Source organism: Prinia subflava, chromosome 2 (assembly GCF_021018805.1).
Source record: "Prinia subflava isolate CZ2003 ecotype Zambia chromosome 2, Cam_Psub_1.2, whole genome shotgun sequence".
NCBI lineage: Eukaryota > Metazoa > Chordata > Aves > Passeriformes > Cisticolidae > Prinia > Prinia subflava.
Genome location: NC_086248.1, coordinates 57,201,951 through 57,223,605, shown reverse-complemented (window position 1 = coordinate 57,223,605; position 21,655 = coordinate 57,201,951). Strand labels below are relative to the sequence as shown.

Genomic DNA, 21,655 nt, shown 5'->3' with positions numbered 1-21,655 from the left:
CCCTTGACGCGGGCGCGGCCCGCCCCGCGGGGCAGCGCCGGGCACGCAGGCGCGCCGGGCCGGGCCGGGCCGGGCCGCGGGAGGGCGGCGATGGACGTGGGCGCGGAGGGCTTTGCCCGGTGCCTGCCGCGCCTCAGGCGCCGCATCCTCCGCGCTGCCTTCGTGGGTGAGCGTCGGGGAGTCTCGTCCGGCCCCAGTGCTGCCGTCGGGCCTCGCCCGGCGCCCAGCGGGGTGGCTGGCCCCTGCCCGACATGGGGAGCCGGGCACCGAGGGGTACTGCAGCCGATAATGGCGCTGCTGCGCCCAGAACAGCGAGCGCTGAGGCGCGGGGATTGAAACGGGCAGCAGAGCCTGCAAAGGGAACCCCGGCTGCCTCGGCTCGGCGGGCTGGGGCCGGGCGTGCTCGGGGTCCGGGGTGGGGGCACGAACACCGCACAGGTGAGGCAGGCCCCTCCTGAGGGCCGTGGGGAGCAGTCCCTGCCTTATCCTGCCACAGGAATGAGGCCGCTGGAGGTGTGAGCCTCTCAGCTTTTCTCTTGAGCTTGCATCCTGTGGTTTGACAAAGGTTATGGTGAAGAGAAGTGTTTGAGAGGTCCCCATCCTGGTGCTGGTGAACCGCGTACCTCAAATTTCAGATTCTCTTGTGTTCTTTCCACCTCAACAGCCCTTGATATGGAGTTTACTGGTTTGCATTCAACTTCCCTGCAAAACAACGAGCCCAGGTAAAGCTGTTGGACTTGAAATATGAGGGACACTTGTTACTCTCGCCCTGTGAGAACAACGTGTGCATAGCAACCCTTCATGTGTGTGCTCTCCTTTCCCCAATTCTGGTTTTGTTCCTAGCCTGTTTGACTCCCCTGCAGAGCGCTATGTGAAGGCCAGGCAGAGTGTTCAGCGCTTCACTCTTGTTCAGCTTGGTAAGTGCTGCTCTGACGCAGAAAGTGATGTCCTGAGGTCCTACAGGTAACTGGCCTTTTGCTCACAGCTGGGTCCTGCAGGTGCCTCTGGCCTTAATTCACTCATTCCAGAGATGTTTGCTTGTTGGGGTTTTTTTTCCCCTTCTGATGTTTAACACTATCAGCTTTTTAATAAATAATGTGAAGTCAGGTGGGCTATATAGTTTTTACTGGTCTAAAGTTGACCATATTTAAAGGTCACAATTAAAAATACATGGCTTTTAAATCAGAGGATGCAAGCAAGAAGCATATGATGGCAACTCTTGTTCAGAGCTGTGTCATTTGATGCAGTGCATCATGAGTAAGGGGACTGAGGAAAATGAAGGCTGCTATTTCTGTTATTCCTAAAATAACAAATCAACATGAGAAAGGGCCCGTGGAGGAGGGCTACTGACAGTTAAGAACCAGTAAGGAGTCAGGAAGCCAGCTCGAAAACAGTTTGAAATATTGTTCAAAGTCATGGGGTATGTAAGAGCTTAATGTGTCTTTTAGGGATTAACAGAAGGAAAAAGAACCTGAGAAGTAAAACGTATGTTTCAGTCCTCTGTGGTGCCCAGCTTGTTCCAAACATTATTGTGGTGTAGTTGGACCCACAAACTCATCTGTGTATGCACAGTTAGAGAGTCATCACCATCTCACCTCTTGCCCATTGCTCAGTCTTTGTTATTTAATTCAGATTTGACTCCTTTTCCCACGTAGCAGTGAAAGCTTGTCCCGTTCACCTCTCGGGAATCCAGGGAGTGGCCTGGCAGTTGCTGCTAGGGTTGGCAAGGTGACATTAATGAATGGAAAAGATGTATTTCTTGAGGGGTTCCTCACATCCCTCATCTAATCTGCACACTATCTGTAGACATCCAGCTAAACACTGCCATCTCAACAGAGGTTTCTTTCTTGCAGGGCTGGCAATATTCTCAAAAGAAAATTCAAACAAGTAAGTAAAAAAGCAGTTTTCTGTTACAATGAGGATAGTGCAGTAGAGATTTTATGCATAATTCCCTTTGGGCAGAGTTGTTTCTTGTCATCATCTTCTAGAGATATATTTTTTTTCATTTTAGGTATGTGGTGCATTCATACAACTTTTTTCTCTTTCCCTCAACCCTGGGAATAAGGGATGTTGAATTCACCCTCTCTGCATCTAGTATTCAGTTCCTGTCTCATTATGGCTTTGACTACAACAAGGTATGCAACCTCTGCCAGAAATGTAGATTAGTATCCCTAAATATTACATTTCTGGGGTAAATGGCATCTTCCTAAGGTATGGATGCATCAAGCAGTTTGTTGTCAACAGGGGTAGTGAGTGCTGTTTTTTCTGAACTAATGTAAAGGTAATAACCACATCCTTGGCAGCCTGAGACAGATTCTTCTTCCTCAAAAAAAAACCCAAAAAAACCAAACCCAAAAACCTTATCTCATGTGAGTTAAGGATTTACTAAACAAACCCTGGTGGGTGGCTGTACTATCCATGAAGGTGCAGAAGTATCAGTTTACCACCATCCTATGTATTGTCACATTTCCCATGGAATTCAGGCTCTGTCATCCCATAAGAGTACTGTTTTGCAGTTCTGAGCAGGAAGCATCTGACTTCTTGACTTTTGGAAGCATCTTATTAAGGGAAAGATAAAAAGAAGAGGAAAAAATTGATTAAAGTTGACAAATATCCTTTTCTTTCCTCCATACCTGTTGAATTTGCCTAACAAACAAACTGTTTGTCCTGACTAACCTGCTAATTCTCTAATGTGCTGTAAGAAAATCCAGGGGAATGTAACCAACCTGGCATTTTCTCCCCCCTCAGTTCCTCAAAGATGGAATCCCATATATGAATGAGGTACAGGAGAAGATGCTTAAGCAGCACCTCTTAGCAGGCACCTGGAAAATCTGCAGGTGAGCACTTCTCAGAGAGGTGTCTCCTCACTACTGTGTTCATGGCTCAGCTTCATGAGCTCAGATCACATTTTGTAGAAATACTGAAACCTGTTGGTCTGCACACCTCACTGCCAGCTGTTCCAGCCGGCCGCGGTGTCTGAAGGAAGGTTGAGATCACAGGATAGTATGTGGAGAATCGGGTGCGTCTTGGGAAATGGAGCTTTTACATTCCTATGGCAAGGCACAAGGCTTCACCTGTAAAGAGCGTTTCTCACACTGCCTCTTTTCCCTCATCCAACATTAGTAATGCAGACAGGGATATCCTGAAGAAAGCCATTGATGAAGTGACCTCTTGGATAGCTGCAGCAAAAGACGAGGATACTATGATTCTGCAGGATCTGAATGGTATGAGACAGTGCCTCTCTTAGACACCTGTGGGCTCTCAGTGACTTGATTAAGAAAAGCACCAATGCCCATCTGGCCTTTACAACTCTTTACCCCAGTTTACACTTTAGCTCCTATCAGGAGTTCATCTCTGGGCTCTGCTTCTCTGCTCTGTTGGGGTGATGGGTCTTTCTGAAGCAGAAGTTGATGTCTGGATGCTTGGAGCATGCTTTGTCATAATTGACTTCCATTTTGTGCTTCTTCTGAGCAGCAACTGGAGAATTTGTAGTACCTCTGAATCAGGATGTTTTACATGTTTTAAATCCTGGGTGACCTGTTTTTTTTGTTTATTTTGTTCCCTTCAGAGTTTAGTTCCTGTCATGTGGAGCAACAGGGAGCCCCATGGAGAGATATGCCAGTGGGAATAAACAGGCCACTTACCCTGTATTAGGTTTTGGGAGCACTATAGCAGAGCTGAGGAACTTCTGTGCTAACCTGAAGAACAGGGAGTTTTTGCAGGGAATAATTTGTAGGTTTACTCTCAGAACCCAAAACTTAATCTTCTAGGTCAGGGAATAAAATATAGAAAAGGTTAGGAAAAACAGTGTTCAAGGCATTGCCTGTTGACTTTTTTGCAGTGTGCAATAGGAGGGATGGAGATAGTGCTGTGCTTTTTATCTTCTTTGTCAGCTAGATATGATACTGGTATTTTAATAGAGTCTGGCACTGGTGAGCACCTGTGATAAGAAAGACACTTAAGTAGGCAAGATTCAGGTGTCTCTTTTAATGCTATTCAGAAGAGGACTGAGTTAGTTCTTTATCAGCTGTTGGAGAAAATGCATTGGTACCCTTTGTGTGCTTGGCTTCTGGGTCTGTTGGTCTGAAACTGAAACTGTCCAAAACCAGAAAGTGTCTTTTTCAGACTAGTAGCCTTCCTCCCTCTTCAGTTAGTCTTTTCCTTTCCTCTCTGTCCTTACAAAAGCTCATTTGCCTGAAATTTGCACTGTGATTTTTGGGATTTTTAAGTTTTGTTTATTTCTGTGGGTTTGTGGTTGTTGTTGTGGGGAGTTTTTTGTGTGTGTGTCTATGTTTTTTGTTTTGTTTTGTTTTGTTTTCTGTCCTTGTGTACAGTAATGTACCGGGATCATTTGTTGAGGAATATTTTCTATATGTTGGGGGAGAAACATGTGGTCAGTCCATCTGTCTAGAATAATGATGTGTTTTCCTTAGTAGACTTGTCTGTATGTCTGAAGCATTTTTTTTCTTTTTTTTTTTTTGTGTATGTGTCATAGGCTATCATATGCTTGAAGTTCAGCTGGTTCTGAGGCAGGCTCTCGAAAATGTTTGGACAGAGCCTCTTGGAGACATGAAGGTGAGATGGAAATGTGGACCTTTTGAGAAGAAGATTTCTATCTGGACAGATAGGAGTGTCATTCTTGTAGAGACTCTGCAGTGTTGCTTGTACTTTTAATGATACAGTCAAGGAAGAGGAGAAGATGATGACAAAGGAAATGTTGATTGGGGGGTCCTAAGAAAAGGGATACAGAAAATGGAGCACTTTGGTTTCTGTTTGTCCTGTAGCCTCATTTCTGTTTAAATGGGAATGCTTGCCCTTGGAGCACTTCTGGAGGCACCCTTTCTTCATGAAATGTCTTCAGACTTTATTAAGTCCCTCCTTCAATACTTTCACGAGAATGTACAGTTTTTGCATTTTCTGTGGTTTTCCTTTGCTGACTTCTGCCACTAAGTTGCTTTGAAGAATTTTACTCTGTGATTTGCTGTTTTGCTATTTGCTACTGGTATTTTACATTCAGTGGAATATTTTCTGTTTTAAAACTATGGTTATGGACTTCTCAAACTCTGGGTATGAGTATGATATCAGTCAGTTGCTTAGAATTAGCCTACAGAAATCTGGGGTTTTTTTGCATCAGTCCTACTTCATTCTGATAAGCAATGTCCCCAGAATGTCAGATTTTACCCAGCCTTCTCATCTGAAGCATTGCCTTTGGGGACTCCGCTTGTATGATTGCTCTTTGTTTCTGGGTTTTTGGTACCATGAACTTACCATGTTGGTATCAAGTTAAATTGAATTAGGTCAATTTGTGCTCAAAAAACCCCTTTGGTAGGAATCATCCTCTTACATAGAGAAGCACAATTAAGACTCACTTTGAGCAGGCCTGAAGTTTAGTTACTGGAGCACTGATCTCCATATAGAAGTGAGACAGTCCCAAGGTCCCAGGGGATGCAGTTTTTCTGTCCTTCAGTGCCTTGAAGATGAACTTGACTTGTGCTTTACTGAGCCCCAGTAAGCAATGTACATACAACTAACATGGGAGGCTGAGATACTCAGTGACTGTTCTTTTCAGGTAATGGTGAAAAAAGTGAGTCCAGAGCACCGTCAACTTCTGGAGAACTCTTCTCATGACCACTGTCAGACAAAGCTCATTCTCCTGTCTGCCAGGGGCTTCACCAACCTCTTCCACATACTTGTTAAAGCCAAGAAGGTAAAATGCCTTAACCCTACTCTCACTTTTTATCTCTTTTTAATTTTGCTGAGTTAAATGCAATATTAAAAATCCTGGTGTTGCAGTTTGAGTCACCATCCAAGAAAGCTGAGCAGATTCTTGCGTTTTGGGCAAGCTGTGCTTTTCAGTATGCAACAGACCAGTTTATTGGACCATGTGGACCATTAGTCTGACTTTGTATGGAAATTCTTACGTTCTTTATGCAGCTTATCAAATGGATTTCAGCTTTGGAGGACTATGGGTGATGTGCAGCACAGACCATCCCTGACCTTGCAAGTGAGCATATAAATCTGATGGCTGGAACCCTGTTCAGCTGAACTGACAATCCACTTAGGTCCACTGAAAATAGAGTGCTGCTGAGACAATACTCTTTCAGAGAGTCCACAAGTCTGATTTCCTGCAGGCAGTAGTGCTCCTGTTAGCCTTGCAGCCTGAGTGACTCCTGTGTGAGCATGTGTGGATGTTGTCTGCTGGAGGAAAGGGTTACAGCTGTTGAGTGTGCCTGTGTTGGTTATCTCTGAGCTCTCTTCAGAAATGTGCTCCAATGGGCTGTTATGTTTATATTCCTCCCGTAGCCCCTGGTGGGACACAACATGCTTATGGACCTTATGCATCTTCACGACAAGTTCTACAGGCCCCTCCCAGGTACTGCTGTGCGTAGCTGCTGTCCCAGGCTGCTGCCTTGGCACTGGGGGTGGAGCAGGAGGTGTAGTGGCCATTTGCCACCACACCTGCAGGGCTTAGCAAGCAGCAGGGCTGGTTGCCTCTTCTGAGTTCTAAATGGTGGAGAGGGCATCATTGCCTGCTGTCACTTCTCTTTCCTAATTACTTTGTGATTCCATTGGATTTTCCCCAGTTTCCTGATGCCTTTCTCCTCATGTGCTTTGCTTTCAGAAAGCTATGAGGAGTTTAAAAGGAACATTCACAACCTGTTTCCTGTCATCATAGACACCAAGACTGTAACAAAATACGTGCAGAAGGTGAGATGCACGGGTTTTTCTTGTTTGAAGTTCAAACTTGTGTTTCACCCAAGAGAGAGGACATCATTCCTCAGTGCCCTGTGATAATAACAGAACTGCAACCAGTTCTCAGTGTTGCTTTGGGAAGTTCTAATTTTAGATCTCATTTAACAAATTGGCAGTGCAAGTAATTGACCTCACAGTAAGGTCTGTTGTGGTTGGTTTTCTAATACATTTTTCTTTTATAGAAATGTCGGTTTCCTCGAGTATCTAGTCTTTTGGAGGTGTATGCAGTTTTGTGCAGGTAAGTGCTGGCCAGTAGACCTTTCAACAATCCCTGTCTTCTTTGGAAAGGTATTTCACAGTCAGCCATTTCCCATGTTCATACATTCCCTCCTCTCAAATGTTTTTCAATTGGATCCTTGTCTATCTAAATTTAAGAGCAAAGGATTTGCTCATCTTTCTTATAAAGGAATTGTGTAGTAAATTATTTGTTCTGAGTCACTTTCGCATTGAATTACCATTATTTCATTGGTCACAAATTTGGTTTGCATACAGCTGTACACACAGCATGAGAATTCTTTTGCTTGTGTCATGTCCTGAAATAAGTAAGATTCACTTCTTGGTGAAAATACATCCTTATTTCAAATGCTTGTGCCAAGAGAGGGCTGCATTGAGCCCAAAGCAGTAACTAATGGTGATGTCCAGATGGAGTACATGAGTAGATGTTGTATCTCATGAGCTTAGTCATGATGTAGTAGGAGACTTATTTCACACTTATTTTGTGAACTATTTTTTTCCATGTCAGTTTTGTTAAGGAAAGGAAAATTTTGCCTATTTCAAATTACCCCCTAGTCCTAAGAAGGAGATGCAAAATTAATACAGTTTTAGAAACAGTACTGGGATTCCGAGTACTGGAAATGTTTATTAGCAATTCCAGACTGCATATTCTGCTTGATTGTTCTTTCTTTTATTTCAGTCATTCCAGGGGTATCTGTTTGTCCTCCAGGGTTCCCCATTCAAATAGAACCATCTAGTCAACCTCTCTTCCTGCAGTTTTAGTTCTGCTCAATTTTTTTTTTGTGCGCAGTTGAAACAGATTTGCTGCTTACAAGTTTTGAGTGAGGGAAGAGACTAAGGAAGTATTTAGGAGTTAGTTTTCAGGAAGAAAATATTACTCAAGTAAGAATTTTGGCCTTTTCCTAAAGGCCTACCAAAGTTCATTTTAAAGTCTCCAGTAGCTTTTTCTGAAATGAAGCTACAGGTCACTGGAGAATAGTAACTTTTCTCTAACATGCTGAGGAAAGACAAAAAATCTCCCTCATCCACTTGTCTCCAGCAGCAACCTAGATCCCAAAGGTCCACCGTACCCTGTCATAGCTCTTGGAAGTGGCTGCTCAAGATATGGTATGTTCTTAATCACATCTTCACTGTCAGAGAGATCAAAGGAGTTTGTTGTACTCTGTGAGGGAGCACATGTAAAGCATGAGGGAATGCCAGTGGGTCTGCTGAACTTGCCCAGAGCTGCTGATACACATTTTTTTCCAGACCCAAAGCCGGGGCTCCCAAGATGTGTGTTCTGCATGTCCCTGGTAGCTGCTGAGGGTAATGCAGGGCAGGTTTGCCTCATGCTGCTGGTGCAGACAGCATTTACACTATGTTGGGCTGAACTGAACCTGACTTGGGCTGTGAAGAGTCAGGAGCCCTTGGAAGGGGCAAGGGGAGGTGAGAAACAGCTGTCTTAGAAGGGAAAGTAGAAGGAGCTAATGGCAAAATAGCAGGAGCTCAGTGGCTGGTGTGCAGGGTTAGTGATGCCTGTGCAGGAGGTTGTGTCCAGGACATGGTGTGATACTGGCTGTGAGGCAGATGTTTTCTGGCTTCTCCTGGCAGCATTGTATCCTGCAGGGCCTCCTGTGTTTTGAAATGGACCCCATATCATCAGTAACGTAGATGACACAGCTTGGTTTAGACTTTTATAAAAGTTAAATTTTTTTAATCTGCATATTTTCAGTTTCAATTTTCAGACATTTATGTATCTGCTGCTTCTTTTTTGGTGTTGTTTTAAAATGCATGCTAGAAGCGCAGACTTTTTACCGAGTGTAAAGTTTTCAGGGTGAGGAACGAAACAGAGCTGAGGGGAGAGGAGGAAAGAACCTCCAGAATAGTGAATCTAGGAGTTGGGATTCTGCAGGGTAGTAGTTTTCACAGCATGTGTTTACTTCTTCTTGGTTTTGTTGGACACTTACAGCTGAGAAGAAATTTCTTCATGAGGCAGGCTATGATGCATTTCTCTGTGGTTCAGGTAAAATGCTCCTTAAAAACTCCTTCAGATTTTGTGTTGGAATTTGGCAATCTTTTCCTTCTCTCTAGATCTATTTGATTCTAAGAAATATTTGTTTATATACAGTCTGTTGCTCTTAGTAACTTAGCTGCATTTCAATGCATTTTTGCTTTCTATGTATTTAACTGTTTCTCTAGCTTTCTTCTAATGCCTCCTCATTATTTCTTTCTCTAGTTCTTCTGATGTCAGCTCATTTGCTACTCTGCAGATCCACAGGGTGAGTAATTTTTAAGTGTCGACTGAAAATTGCATTACATGGGATGTTTTCCTATGGAAAACAGTCTTCCGTTTGTTCTGGCTGACTTTTTGTTTTGCAGGCTGGCCTTCCTTTTGGACAAAAGAAAGTGTCATTGGAAATGTCATGTTCTAATTAGATTTTTATTTTATAAATCTGAAAGTAGTAGTTTTATGTCAAAGCTGACATTTTAAAATGAAATCGAGGCCATGTGATGGCTCAGAGGTTGGGAAATGACATTGTGACTTCTTTATTCTTGAACAAGCTCTCTCAAGTTCAATTCACTTGGGTAAGGGTCAAATAATTTTCCATTAGTTTCCATTTTTGAAATCTCTGTGAATCAGTGCCTTCAGTTAAGTTCCCTCTTCTTGCAGCTTTTTGACTTCTGTAGGAAGATACTAAGATCTGAAATACCTGTTCTGTCACTAGTTGAAGAGCTTGACACTGTGTAGTGGTGCAGCACTGGAGAAAGAAAACTGTGTTCTCTTTTGTTTTCTGGTTTAGTGACGCAGTGGAGGCCGATCCTTCTTTCTTGCAGTATCTCACCGTGTTGGCTGAGCACGTGAACAAAGTGAATTTCATCCGAGGGGGTGTTTCAAGCATTGTGCGTATGAATTGCAGCTCTGTGTCCTGTTTGTGGGGTGCATAGGTCAGTAGCCCACTTGAGAGTTTCCTTAGAGGAGAGCAATCCAGTGCTACTGGGGCCCACCTTGGCAGAAGTTGTCGTCATACGAGGGATGCAGCAGGCCTTTTAAAATGGCCAATGAGTTGAATTTCTGCTTTGCAAAGTGTATTCCTGCTGTTATTATGTAAGATGGCATTAGCCAGTTTACATTGCTGCTTCTCAGGTAGTTGCTCCATGGTAGTTGCTCCAGTTTGCTTTTACGATGATATTTAGATGAATCTTGGGGCAAAAAAAAATAAATTTTACACCGCCAGCAGTATTATACAACCTGTCATTTATTTGTCATGTTCTGCGTATTTTCTGATTATATTAATAGTGCCTCTATAGTATTTCCAGATTCAGATATGTCTCAATATTGTACATTTTCCAGAATTTTTCTGGGGAAGATGCTCCTTGCCGTCATCCCCCTGCCTTGGTTGTTCATGTCCGAGGCTGGCCAGGGCTGACTGAGAGACAGATTTACGAGGAGTTTAAAGCTCATTGTCGCTTTGATGTCAGACGGCTATCAGAGAACCAATTCATTCTGCTCTCCAACAAATACAAGCAGTAAGTGATCAGAAAATCCTGGTTTTCAGTCCTTTCTTGTTCTGATCCAGGCCTTTGTCCCCCCCTCTCTCTGCTGTGGCAGCTCTTGGACAGAAATTCCTGCCCTGAGCTGTGGGGCGCTGTGAGCAGCCTGCGGGCTGAGCTCAAGCCGTGCTTTCCTGCAGCGTCAGGCTCGTCCTGCGGAATTACAGGCACCACCCTCACCTGCAGGTCTCCGTCTATCGCCGCTGGAGGCACTCGCCGAGCGTGAACTGCCTGCTGCAGTGAGTTGCAGGAGCACGGGAATGGGGCGGGGGCAGGCTTTCCTTTCAGGTCCCAGGCTCTGGCACGGCAGCAGCCTGCCACGTGTTTGCAGTGTCCTCCTCCAGCCCCGCGGAGGAACGGGGGACTCAGAAGTTGCTTGCTGAGTGGCAGCTCATGAGCTCATTTCAGCCCTGGGCAACTGGACTTCAACCTCACTCATGGGTAACCCAGGAATGTTACCCGTGGACAGCACAAAACTGTGTGTGCTGTCACAGCAGAGAGGCAGTAATCTTAATGAGTGTAGCTCCAGCTCTAATAAGCTTGATGAGAGGGAGGCAGAATCTCAGGTGTGGGATGGATGTGGGTTTTTTTCTACTGCTGAGTTGAAAGCTTGGCAGTGGGAGGGAATTCCAGATTCAAACTGCACCCCTCTGGTGAGGTGGTGACAGTGATGCTCATGAAGAGTGAATTTCTGCCTTGACATGCTTTGGAAAACAATCTAAGGGCTTAATAAACACAAAATTAAGCTGTAAATATAAGTAAACTAACAACATTTCATTATTCTTGTCTCTTAGAATCTCTGGTATTGTGGCACTGTGGTCTCTCTTGGCCTTTGTGCTTGGAGGAGCTCGTAGCTGTTGACTCTGAAGGACTGTAGAGATGAGACGTGAGGAACGCTGATCTTATTTCTTGTGTTTTGTTTCATTCAATAAAATATGAGGAAAAAAAAGAGCAAAAAGTCCCCCAAAACTATGATTATTGTTTGAATTGTTTTCTTGGAAATGTGTTTTTTAAAAGGGATGTGTTGGTTTTCAATTTGTGATATTTTGTAATCTGCTCAAAGCATCATCTCCTCCTGAAGGGAGAGATGATTGTTTCAAGGCCTAGTTTACTTTGGTCCTGTGTAGATTCTTCACAGCTACTGAGACCCTCACGTTGTTCCCAGTGCTGGTGCTTGCTGCATCAAACACAATCCTGATAAAGTTCGGGAAGTTATGAAATGAAAGATGCTATTTTTAGCTTCAGTTGTAAAGCAGGGGAAATGTCACTCTTTACCAAATGAAAATGGGCAGAGTTGATGGAGAAACCACTCTTGGGGCTCATGACAGATTCTGGGGAATAGTAAATAATTTGCTGTGCTGTCAGTGCAGTCCCATGCACTGGTATTTTCAGTGGCAGTGTAGCTGAGGTTTGACACAGATAAGTGGAATTTATCAGGTTCCAGTTTGTGGAGTATACAGAGGTCAGGTGAGTCAGAACACATTTCTGTTTGCTTCTAGTGCACAGCGTGTGAGCAGTCCTTTATCCAAAGTAGCATGAGACATGCTCTGTGGATCAGTTTCTCTTGATATAGCTGGAGTATTTTTCAATCCAGGGAATTTGGTCTTCAGAGATTTTTCTTATTAATGTCCTTCTCTTCTTAAAAATAACTTGTTGATCCAGGGTTTCCATATAATGGTTCCTAGATGTCATTAGTCAGACTTAATTGCATGGGGCCCATGCTCATCTAATAGGCAGAATCTGCCTTTAATTAGTGGGAGCTGCTGCAGGGGACCGTAAGGCAGCAGCACAGCACTGTGGTGTGCCTGAGGATCATGTGCTCTCTGCCGCTGAGGTCCCGCTGCTCTGCTGCTCTTGGGGGGAGAAGGGCAGCACATCTTCAGATGTGGTTCTCGAGTTCTGCACAGCTTGTGGTTTACAGCTCTTGTTTCATAAACAAGCTCCTGCAAGACAAGTAACTGACTCCTTGATGACCTTTTTTACAACCCCTCAGTGATGGGGCTCTCTGTCACAGTGCTGCTTCAAGTACCAGTGTGTCTCCCTGCTTGTTCTGTAATGTTAGTTTGTCTTCTAGCATCATTAGACTCCCCCCTTGTGTCACAGAGAGCACAGGCTCTTTGTGTTGAGCAGGTTTAGGAAGCTTTTATCTTGTGTTATATACAGTAGCATGTGTTTTCACATAAAAACAGTTCTTCTTGGCTTATGATCTGGGAAACATAATACTCTTGTTCTCTGGGGTCTAGATTCAGCTAACCATTTAAATGTGGGGAGAAAAAACCTCACTTGCATCTAATCTTTCCAGTCTGGGGATCATGAAGATACAGGTGCTGTTACCTATGAGAAGCCCAGCAGTTTTCATGGGAACATGCACTTTGAAGGAACAAAGAAATTGTTCTGCCTTTAATTTTGTTCCTCCCATTTTCTTCTCAGTGGCACACAGATAAATAATGACTCAGTTCCCTAGAGTGCTGTTCTCTCTTGGTTCGCCCTCTAGAGAAGCACACTTCCCTGTGAACAAAAGTAGAGCTCTCTCACCCTTTTTGGAGAAATAGCCTCTGGGTCTGACCATGTGTTTTCCATTTCCAAGAGACAGACACACCTCATGTAGCAACGTGGTGTAGGGAATCCAGAGACCTGATTTTCCTGCTTTAGAGCTGGGAGAAGTAAGAGGCAATTGCTGTAGAAGTACTAGGTATTCCTAGTATCAATCAGTGAAGTTTACATGCAGAGTAAAAACATGAAGAGATCAGAATGAGTTGAGTATGTTCTGTTCTTCCAAGGAAAGCTTTTACAGAAAGAAGTTGCCTTCTCTGATAATCAAGGGTCATTCATTGCTCAGTGCCTCTTGAAGAGCTGATTGAGGTGTACTGGCAGTCAATCCAATGAAACTTGTTAGCTGGGGGCTACTCAAATCAGAGCAGGGACATTTGGCCCTGGGAACAGAGCTGCAAGTTTTTCTGAGCAGCTGTTGATGAAGACACAATCTTCCTGAATATGTCAATCTGGCCATTCCAACCTCACCTGTTGCTTTTTGCTCCAGACTCGGGAATTCTTACTAATTGAACTTGGAAGTAGCCAAAGTATTTCAGGTTATGCCTGTTCCTGCCTGTCTTCTGCAAGCAGTAGGAGATAATTTAGATTCTTCTGAGGCCAATTCATGGTGGTGCAACCTGACTTGTAACTCTGGCCCCAAAGAGATGCATGTCAGAGTTTCTGAGTTGTTCTGAGGGCTGGCGGTTCAGAAAATCAAACCTGTCTCCCTTAGATAGTGGTAAAACCCCAGCAGAGTCCCTAGCAGCAGTTACAGCACACCTGCCTCTTAGCACTGTGAGAAATTTGTGCTTTAGCTGCAAGGCTTGATAATTCCAACCCTCAATGAAAAAAATGTTAAAATTTAAGTGGTGAAGGTGTACACTAAAAATACAGCTCTGCAAATGGAACAATGCAGATCAGAATATATTTATTTACAAGAACAATTTGATTTTTGATACACTGACTTTTGTTAATGTGTTCAAGATTAAATAAGTGGGTTTTGATATAACATCTCTACTCCAATGAGAAGGCATGGAAAAGGCAGAACTATCTAAATATTCTCACTGCTACTCATGGCTTCAGTGGTTATAGGCCAGATTCCTGCTGGCCCTGGAGGACAGGAGAGCAGGATTTGCCTCTCTGAAAAGATACTCTTTTCATATTGAAGGAAACTGTGTATAGTTCTGTGTTTTCAAATGGTGTGAATCAACAGTTCTTCCTCACAATATGCTTTCATTCAAAAGACACCACAGCAGAAAACCTTGAAGCGGCGAGGTTGCAGATGTCTTTCTGGCTGAATGAAGTGCAGCAGCCTGGTGCCGAGTGCCAGCAGTGCTCAGCCCCTCGGCAGGAGGTTCCCTCACAAGCCAGAACAGCTTCGCTGTGCTGCTGCACCCCAGCTGGGTCAGAAGGTTGTGTGCTGATGAAGCCACTGACAGAGTTTCCATATGCCTTAGACATGGGAAAACCCTGCTGAGCAGCTGCTCTGTTAACATATTTTTGTGGTGTTCTTTTACATGCAGCAGCAAACCTGACTTTCATTTTCTGTTTTTTATCTCCCTTTTTCCCATGGCTTTTCCCAACAGCCCCTCTCCACTGGTTGCTGTAGACTCCAGCACTGGAGAACCCCCCCAGGAAGTCTGAGTGAAGGGGCAGTGCATGAAATGCCATGGGTGTATTTCTTTCAGCAACCCTTACGCTTAAGGAAGAGGGGGTGATTGTACCCAGAGTGACACAAGGGACCCTTGGAAGGGGAATGTTGCATGAGCCCAGGGCCATCTGAAAGGCGTCTCTCTAAAGGCCACACAGAGCAGTGATGCTGGGGAGAGCCCAGATCTGATCCCTTGGTGTGCTGGAGGTGTGGCATGGCTGACACCCATGCTGGCTGTCCTGCAGAGCTGTCACCACACATCTCCAGGAGCACTGGCGGAGAGTGACCCACATGAGTGGTGTCAGTGCTGTGTTACAAAAGCTGTGCCTGAGCAGCGGGGAGGGAAACAGGACCTGTGCCCCCAGAGACAGGTGGAGCTCATGGCACGGAAGATGGCCAAGCATTGCTGTGGTGCAGCGACTGGAAGGAGAACCTGTGCAGGCAGAAGCCATGAAAAGATTTTTTTTTTTTCAGATGCCCCTGAGGAGCTGTGAGTTTGTTGCAAGACAGGAGACCATGAAAAGTGGAGAAGCGTTGGATGCATGGAGGATGAGGGAGAGTTTATGCCCAATGTCTTAACTCATGCTTTCTCTTGCTTTAGCGACCACCTTGTTCAAGCTTGTGGTTTTAACTAGTTTTAACAAAACCAGTGCTTAAGTATTTATGGGAGTACCTTTGGGCTTCCCTTCTGGGAAGGATTTTGGCATAATCCCATCTCTGAGGGGTACCTGGCTGGGGTTGCTGCCTTTTAAGCACAGTCACAGTATGCAGAAACACTCCCACCTGACATTCAGACCCTGCCCTGCAGCTTGGGCAGGGAAATGAGACTTGTATCCTCAGAGGAAGTGGGTTCAAATCCCATCAGTATCCTAACAAGCAGGTGAGTAGTTGAATCCTCTTGGACTTTCTCCCCAGCCAGATGAGCATATAAACAGACAGAGGTTTCACCAAAGTAAGATGAAGATGGGACTCCTGCACCACTTCCTCCCTGTGCAGGACAGCTAAGGACCCCCTCGGACACAGGAGTGATGGGCACTCAACCTCCTCTTTCTGGAGATGGCTGTGTCCATCCCTTGACCTTCTGCAGCCAAGCTTTAAAAGAAAATGGCAACAGCAGATGTGTTGGCAAAGAGCTTCATGTTAGTGATGTAAGTTGGAGTAGCTTTTAAAATACCTGTGGGAAATGTGTGAAAGGTAATAGCTACTATGCATGGGAAACACATGCTGTCCTGGCAGAAACACATCCAGTTAAAAAGAAAAATTAAAAAGAGTGCTATTTAAAACTTACAGACAGCTTATTAAATATCATCCAGGTGATAAAATTAGGGAATCCTAAAGTACTTCTAAGTTTGGACCTGGTCCACCCATGAACACTCCTGGAGTTTTTAGCTGGCTTTATAAACAGTGGAAGAGTAATCTGCAATCCTCATTTTGAATTTTGAAGTAACACAAACTATTTTACTTGCCCCATAAAACTTGGCACTAGTGTTTGGACAGATCGCTCACATGTTCTGACCTTGCTTGAAAAGGTGCTCCTAGAAATTCCTGCTTTGCCTCCAGCTTTTGCTTAACAAAGGTACAGCTGTTTTAATTTCTCACCATTTAGCAAGATGCTTGCTTACAAGTGCAGCCAGCCTAACCAAAACAGGCAGTTTCATTCACTCAATCTGGAACTCATCTGTCCTGTGCATGAAACATGTACGACTGACTTTGCCATTCCTACATAAATGTGAGGATTTGCAAACCCACAGGCTCCCACAGCTGCCTGCAGTGCTCAAAATTTGCCCCCTCCCCTGGGATGCAGGACAGAAGCAGCTTGATGTAATTGTTCCACAGGGCCACTGGGTCATGGGAAGCAGTGCCACAGGAGACATGCTGGGCTCCTGGGCCTCCTTTGGGGTCCTAGAGCCTCCAGAAGCTGGGCAGCCTCCAGGGGTTGGACTGGGACTGGCTGCTCAGTGAGGGGTGTCTGGGGGCTCTCTACAGCCAGAGACACCCCTGTGAGGAGGGGTGCTCTTGCTCCATGGCTTGCATTGATGAATGTCCTGGATATACCGTAACTTAACACAAGAATAGTGCATGGTGATGGGGGAGCAGAACCGCAACCAGAGCTCTTCCCAATTCCACAGGCACCTGTCACCATCTTAGACTCCCATCCCAAATACTTGTACAGTCTGGCTGGCACCTCTGATTCTACATCTGCTGCCTACTGAACTTACCCTCCTTTACCTGCATGCTTGCAGTGGTGTCACTGCAGAAGGAGGCACCTGCAGGGACAAACAGTGCCTGTCAGTGGCTGCTGGCTCATGGTGAGCTCCAGTGGAGCAGGAGGCAGGGCTGTGGCTTCACTAAGCACCGCCCCATCCCCTTGCTGCAGGCAGTTCCCAAGGAAGATGTGCTGGCCTGTCAGCTATTTCTAGGAGTATTTGTGCTAGAGCAGTGGCACACGTGCCAGGATTAGCAGCCTCATTGCCAGTAGGGCAGCGGGGCCCTGACCCTGAGGTTGGCTCAGCTGGTCAGAGCATAGTACTGATAACACCCAGCCTGTGGGGTCAGTCCCTGTACGGGATATTTGCTTGAGAGTGGCACTCAAGGGTCCTTGTGGGTCCCTTCCAACTCAGAATATTCTGTGAATCTGTGAACCTTGGACCCCCTTTCTTCCAGTTTTTAGCCCCCACCACATCCCTGGAGCAGCAAGCACAGGAGAGATGGACTTTGCTCCTCAGCAGGGAAGAAGGACCCGGAGAAAAAGTTGTATTTGGAAGAACTGGCAGGAATAGGTGAAGGGGAGCTGGAGGTGATGTGAAAGGGTTTGCTGATGATCATCTGCAGGGGGAAAACAGGCTTTAGACAGGAGATTTTGGCACTTCAGCCACACAGGAGTTTCTCCTTGCTGAAGGTTACCACTTCTCTCAGGGTTTTGCACATTCACCCTCTAGTCTGCCACATTCACCACAAATCCCACCAGAGTCAGCCAAGAGGGCTGGAGCAGCTGATGTGTGGACCTTCAGTAAGGGTCAGTGTTTCTTTCCTGCTACTCTCCTCCTGCAGCTCTGAAGTTTAGAAATGAACACAGCTTCCTTCTGTAAGTATGGATTTCCCCTGACACCGACATTTTTCTACTGTGGGGATGGTGCTGGCTCTGTGTCCACAGGTCTTTTTGTCAGGCAGGTGTCCCAGGAAGCTCAATACAGCTGTGGTTGCCCTACTCTGCACCCAGCTTGCCACAGGCACAGGAACAAGCCTGGACCCCTCTGTGCTGGAGCTGGCTTCTCTGCCCCTTTTAGTCTGCTCAGCTGGCTTGTTCAGCTGGGGCAGAGACTGGGTGGAAATTTCTCTTGAATCACTCTGGCAGGGATCCAGTGTGATGTTAATTTTCTAGCCAGGAACAGGGTGCCTACCTGGTAGGGTGGACTGAGCATTCCTTCCTTCACTGCTTATTCCTGCAATACCCAAGAATCAGCTTCCTGTTCTGTAGCTACTTGCGCTCCATTTTTTGAGATGTGAAATGCTATATCTTAATAAAGTTTCAAAGATTTAGTGGGTTTTGGTGTTTTCCCAAGAAATCCCAAATTCATCAGCAAATGGAGTTTTCACCACAAAGACTGGGACTATTTTTGAAAATAAGAGAAAGTAAAGTTTACTTTTTTCCCTGAAAATCTCCTTTCATTTATCAATGGCAAAATGCTTGGTTTTGTCACACTGCAAATCTGACATCACCACGTGCCACCGGTTTCACCTCCCCCTCAAATCCACTTGTGCTGAAGACTGTGAGTCTTCTTGGGTAATATCATGTAGTAATTTTCTCTCTTTATAGTCTTCAAAAATCTGAAAAAATGAGGTAATTAATGACTGAAGATAATTATTGCATTGTTGCTCCCAGAACCCTTAGCAAGCAGTTTGAGAGACCTTCATTCCTTAAATCCTCCATCCCACTGAAACCAAAGTAATGAAAGATGCTTCTCCTCTTTTGATAAAGGCCCAGGAAATATAATCATGTTGGCAAAGCACCTGAATTACGTGATTCATCAGCTACTAAGTACTTAACATGGACACCAATCTGATAAAGCTGCAACTGCCATCAAAGAAAAAAATCAACATCTGGATAAAGTCTTGTTTATGTAGCTGAACAGTTTGTAAGTTTAATAGAGAACACAAAGTCATTGATCAGAGATCTGTATCTCTCTGTGTCAAAACGGTAATTAATGCACTATGTTAATAGATAAATATACACAGCTATGTGTTGGGAAAGATGAAGTAGAAAGACCTTACAAATATGGTGGTTTAGATTCTGGGAGTCTGGGTTCAACAAGCAAGATAGAAATGAAAGCAAGCTTTGAGATTTAGGGTGTGGGGTGCAGGGCCATCAGCTTGTGAACAACGACCTGCTAAGCTGAGGGCCAGCCCCCTTGATTAAACAATATACTCCTGCTAAGCTGAGAGCCAGATCGTTTGATTAAACAATCCCCTTCTGCTTGCCTTGGGTGGTAGGACATTTCTATTGGCTGCATATGTTGTCATCTTGTATTAGATTGGTTGGTCCAACTCATACTCTTCAACTTAGAAAGATATTTAATGTACGGGATTCGGGGCTCTGCCCTCTCTCGGCTCGGTTCGCTGTTCCTGCTCTCCTGGCCTGCTTTAGCCGTGCCCAGCAGCTACAAGCAAGGCCTTCACAATAAACCACGTGTTACCCCTGCTCATTGCTTATAGAGATACTTTGTCGCCGATTCTACCGTCACGGAGATACTCCTTCAGCTATGTAAAGATAACTCACGGTATCTTTGCCTTTTGCTCTCTAGTGTAGTTTGCTCATATTTACATAGACTTGGAAAAGTACAAAGTACCAAGCATCTTTTACCCCATTTATGGTAACAGCAGCTGATAATGTTCAAAGTTTGGAGAGAATAGGTCCTACATTTTCCAGGAGTTGTGAACTTTGTTGTAATTTGCCTCCAAGGACCCAGCTGGGGGTGCAGCACTGATCTCTCCAGCTCCGGTGGGCTGATTTCAATCGGTTCTCTGTATCCATGAGAAAAGGGGAGAGCTTGGTTGTGTCCTGACCTTGTGCTCCCCGAGGCTGTGTCTCAAGGCAAGGAGACTCAGCCTCAATGCCTCTGTTGTGAGGAAGGGCTGAGTGCTCGGCTCTGTCGCTGTGACCTTCCCCAGTGTGTCCCAGGTTATCTCCTGTCAACAAAGGCAAAGCACCACTTTATCAGTCTGCTTTTAGAGACCTAACAGCGAATGTGCAAGGGCGTTTTTAGAGTACATAAGTAAGAATAAAACCCTACCATTGCTCTTTAAAATGAGACTGTAAAAAAATAAACAAAATTTATTCTGGTGCATTTGATCGCTGAGTTTTGAATGAAATGGCAGAAACCCTTTAGGTTGTTTAAATTTGTATACTCTATTTATTTAAAAAGACACAGGAAAAAAATAACTACTAGGCAGCATTGATTTAAAGCAATAAGCCAAGTATTATAATTCAAGTTATTTCTCTTCTCTCGTAGGCAAAGTGGCTCAGAGGCATTTGCTAAGACTCTTGCTTTATGCTCGTGGTGCCCACACCTCCCATCCCCACGTCCTTCTTGCTGGGACTGAATGTGAGCCTTGTGGCAGCCCCGTGTTTTTTGTTTCCTGTGAAGGAGGAACTGTGGGCACAAGGGTGTATTCTTGCTATTACGGTTGTTTGGGGCTGCTCTGGTCTCTAGGGACTCGCAGGAGACAGCCACCTTCCTTCTCACACAACTCTTGCTCGCAAGACCTGAAAAGTGAAGCAAATGGGATGCTGAAGGCTCCACTGGTTGTACAGGAATGGAAAGCCACAGGCATATTCATGAACTAGATTCAAGCCAAATAAGCAGACTTTATTAGTACCACTCCTGCACAAAAAGCACCTGAATCCAGAATTCCCAAGGGTAGAAAAGATGCAAAGGAGGATATGCTGACTTTTCTTTTTTTTGCACTACACTGAAGTGAGATCATTAATGTGCCCAAGAAGGAATGCAGGACTAGAAGGGAGCTCTTACTTTGCAAAGCTGAATTTCTTGTTATTGCAATTTAAAAAAAAAAATAATAATCCTGTCCTTAAGCTGATCATATTCTTTCCTGAAGGTATTCAACAGTTTCTGCCAGTTGTTATTCCAGGCTGTCCAGAAGCCATAGTCCTCTGGTGGCAGATCAGTTTCCTGCCCAGTTTCACTGTCATGCTAGAGGTGGTACAACCTTGTCAGCCAGGCCAAGCCACTCTGACACTTCTAGATAGTCCCCAACAGAAGTAATCATATCATTTCCTAACTGGAGGAAAAAAGCGTGCTTCACAGGAAGTTTTCCTCAGTTTATCAGAAAAAAAGTGTAAGTCAATGTTCAAACAAGGGTCAGGCAGGGTCCTGCTCCCAGTCAAGCCAAGAGATGAACTTTGCTGGAGGTTTCAGTGGGAGCTGCTGTGGTAATTAAAATGTTTAAGATATGTGTTAGACATAATTATTTTTATCTTGAAAAACGCCAGCATGCTACTTTTCTTCATATGTACAGTTACCCATGCAGATAATGGGTAACTGTGCATATGAAGAATTGCAGACATTCAGTGGCAGCCACCGTGCTCATGGTGAGGGGACCCCCAGCTAATCCAGCTCATGACTTTGCCAAGTGTGTTAGTGGTGTTCCAAGTCTGTAGATGAGCCATGGAGGAGGAAAGTGAAAGGTAGAGCTGAGGCAGGTCACCACATGCACTTGGACAAGTGGGCTAATGTAACTGGAGAGAGAGCATAATGCCTCCAAAAAGGTAACATTTCTTCAATGCTCACTGTATCTAAAGGGTTAATGTGACAGAGAAGGTTTTCTTTTCTGCCTAAATTAGGAAAGAGAAGAAACTTCTGGAGATCCCGTGTTTTGTGTGCATGTTTGTGTCCTGAAAGACCTCTACCAAATAAAGACTTTACATAAACAATCAGA

The 21,655-nt window shown here is 44.8% G+C and overlaps 1 protein-coding gene across 2 annotated transcripts; it reads left to right on the top strand.

The window, feature by feature from the left end:
• The first annotated feature begins 4 nt into the window (after positions 1 to 4).
• PNLDC1 (PARN like ribonuclease domain containing exonuclease 1) lies at positions 5 to 11,490 on the top strand. 2 transcript variants are annotated; one of them, XM_063390077.1, is made up of 19 exons: positions 5 to 166; positions 665 to 722; positions 844 to 917; positions 1,854 to 1,887; positions 2,012 to 2,135; positions 2,749 to 2,837; positions 3,124 to 3,224; positions 4,496 to 4,575; positions 5,570 to 5,707; positions 6,304 to 6,373; positions 6,623 to 6,708; positions 6,936 to 6,991; positions 8,030 to 8,094; positions 8,936 to 8,989; positions 9,203 to 9,245; positions 9,768 to 9,867; positions 10,319 to 10,494; positions 10,659 to 10,757; positions 11,313 to 11,490. In XM_063390077.1, the coding sequence occupies exons 1-19, from the start codon at positions 91 to 93 to the stop codon at positions 11,377 to 11,379; spliced, it is 1,590 nt and encodes a 529-aa protein (XP_063246147.1). In that variant the 5' UTR covers positions 5 to 90; the 3' UTR covers positions 11,380 to 11,490. The 2 variants fall into 2 exon arrangements, with proteins under 2 accessions (XP_063246147.1, XP_063246145.1); XM_063390075.1 differs by having other exon boundaries at positions 8,027 to 8,094.
• Positions 11,491 to 21,655: the final 10,165 nt, after the last annotated feature.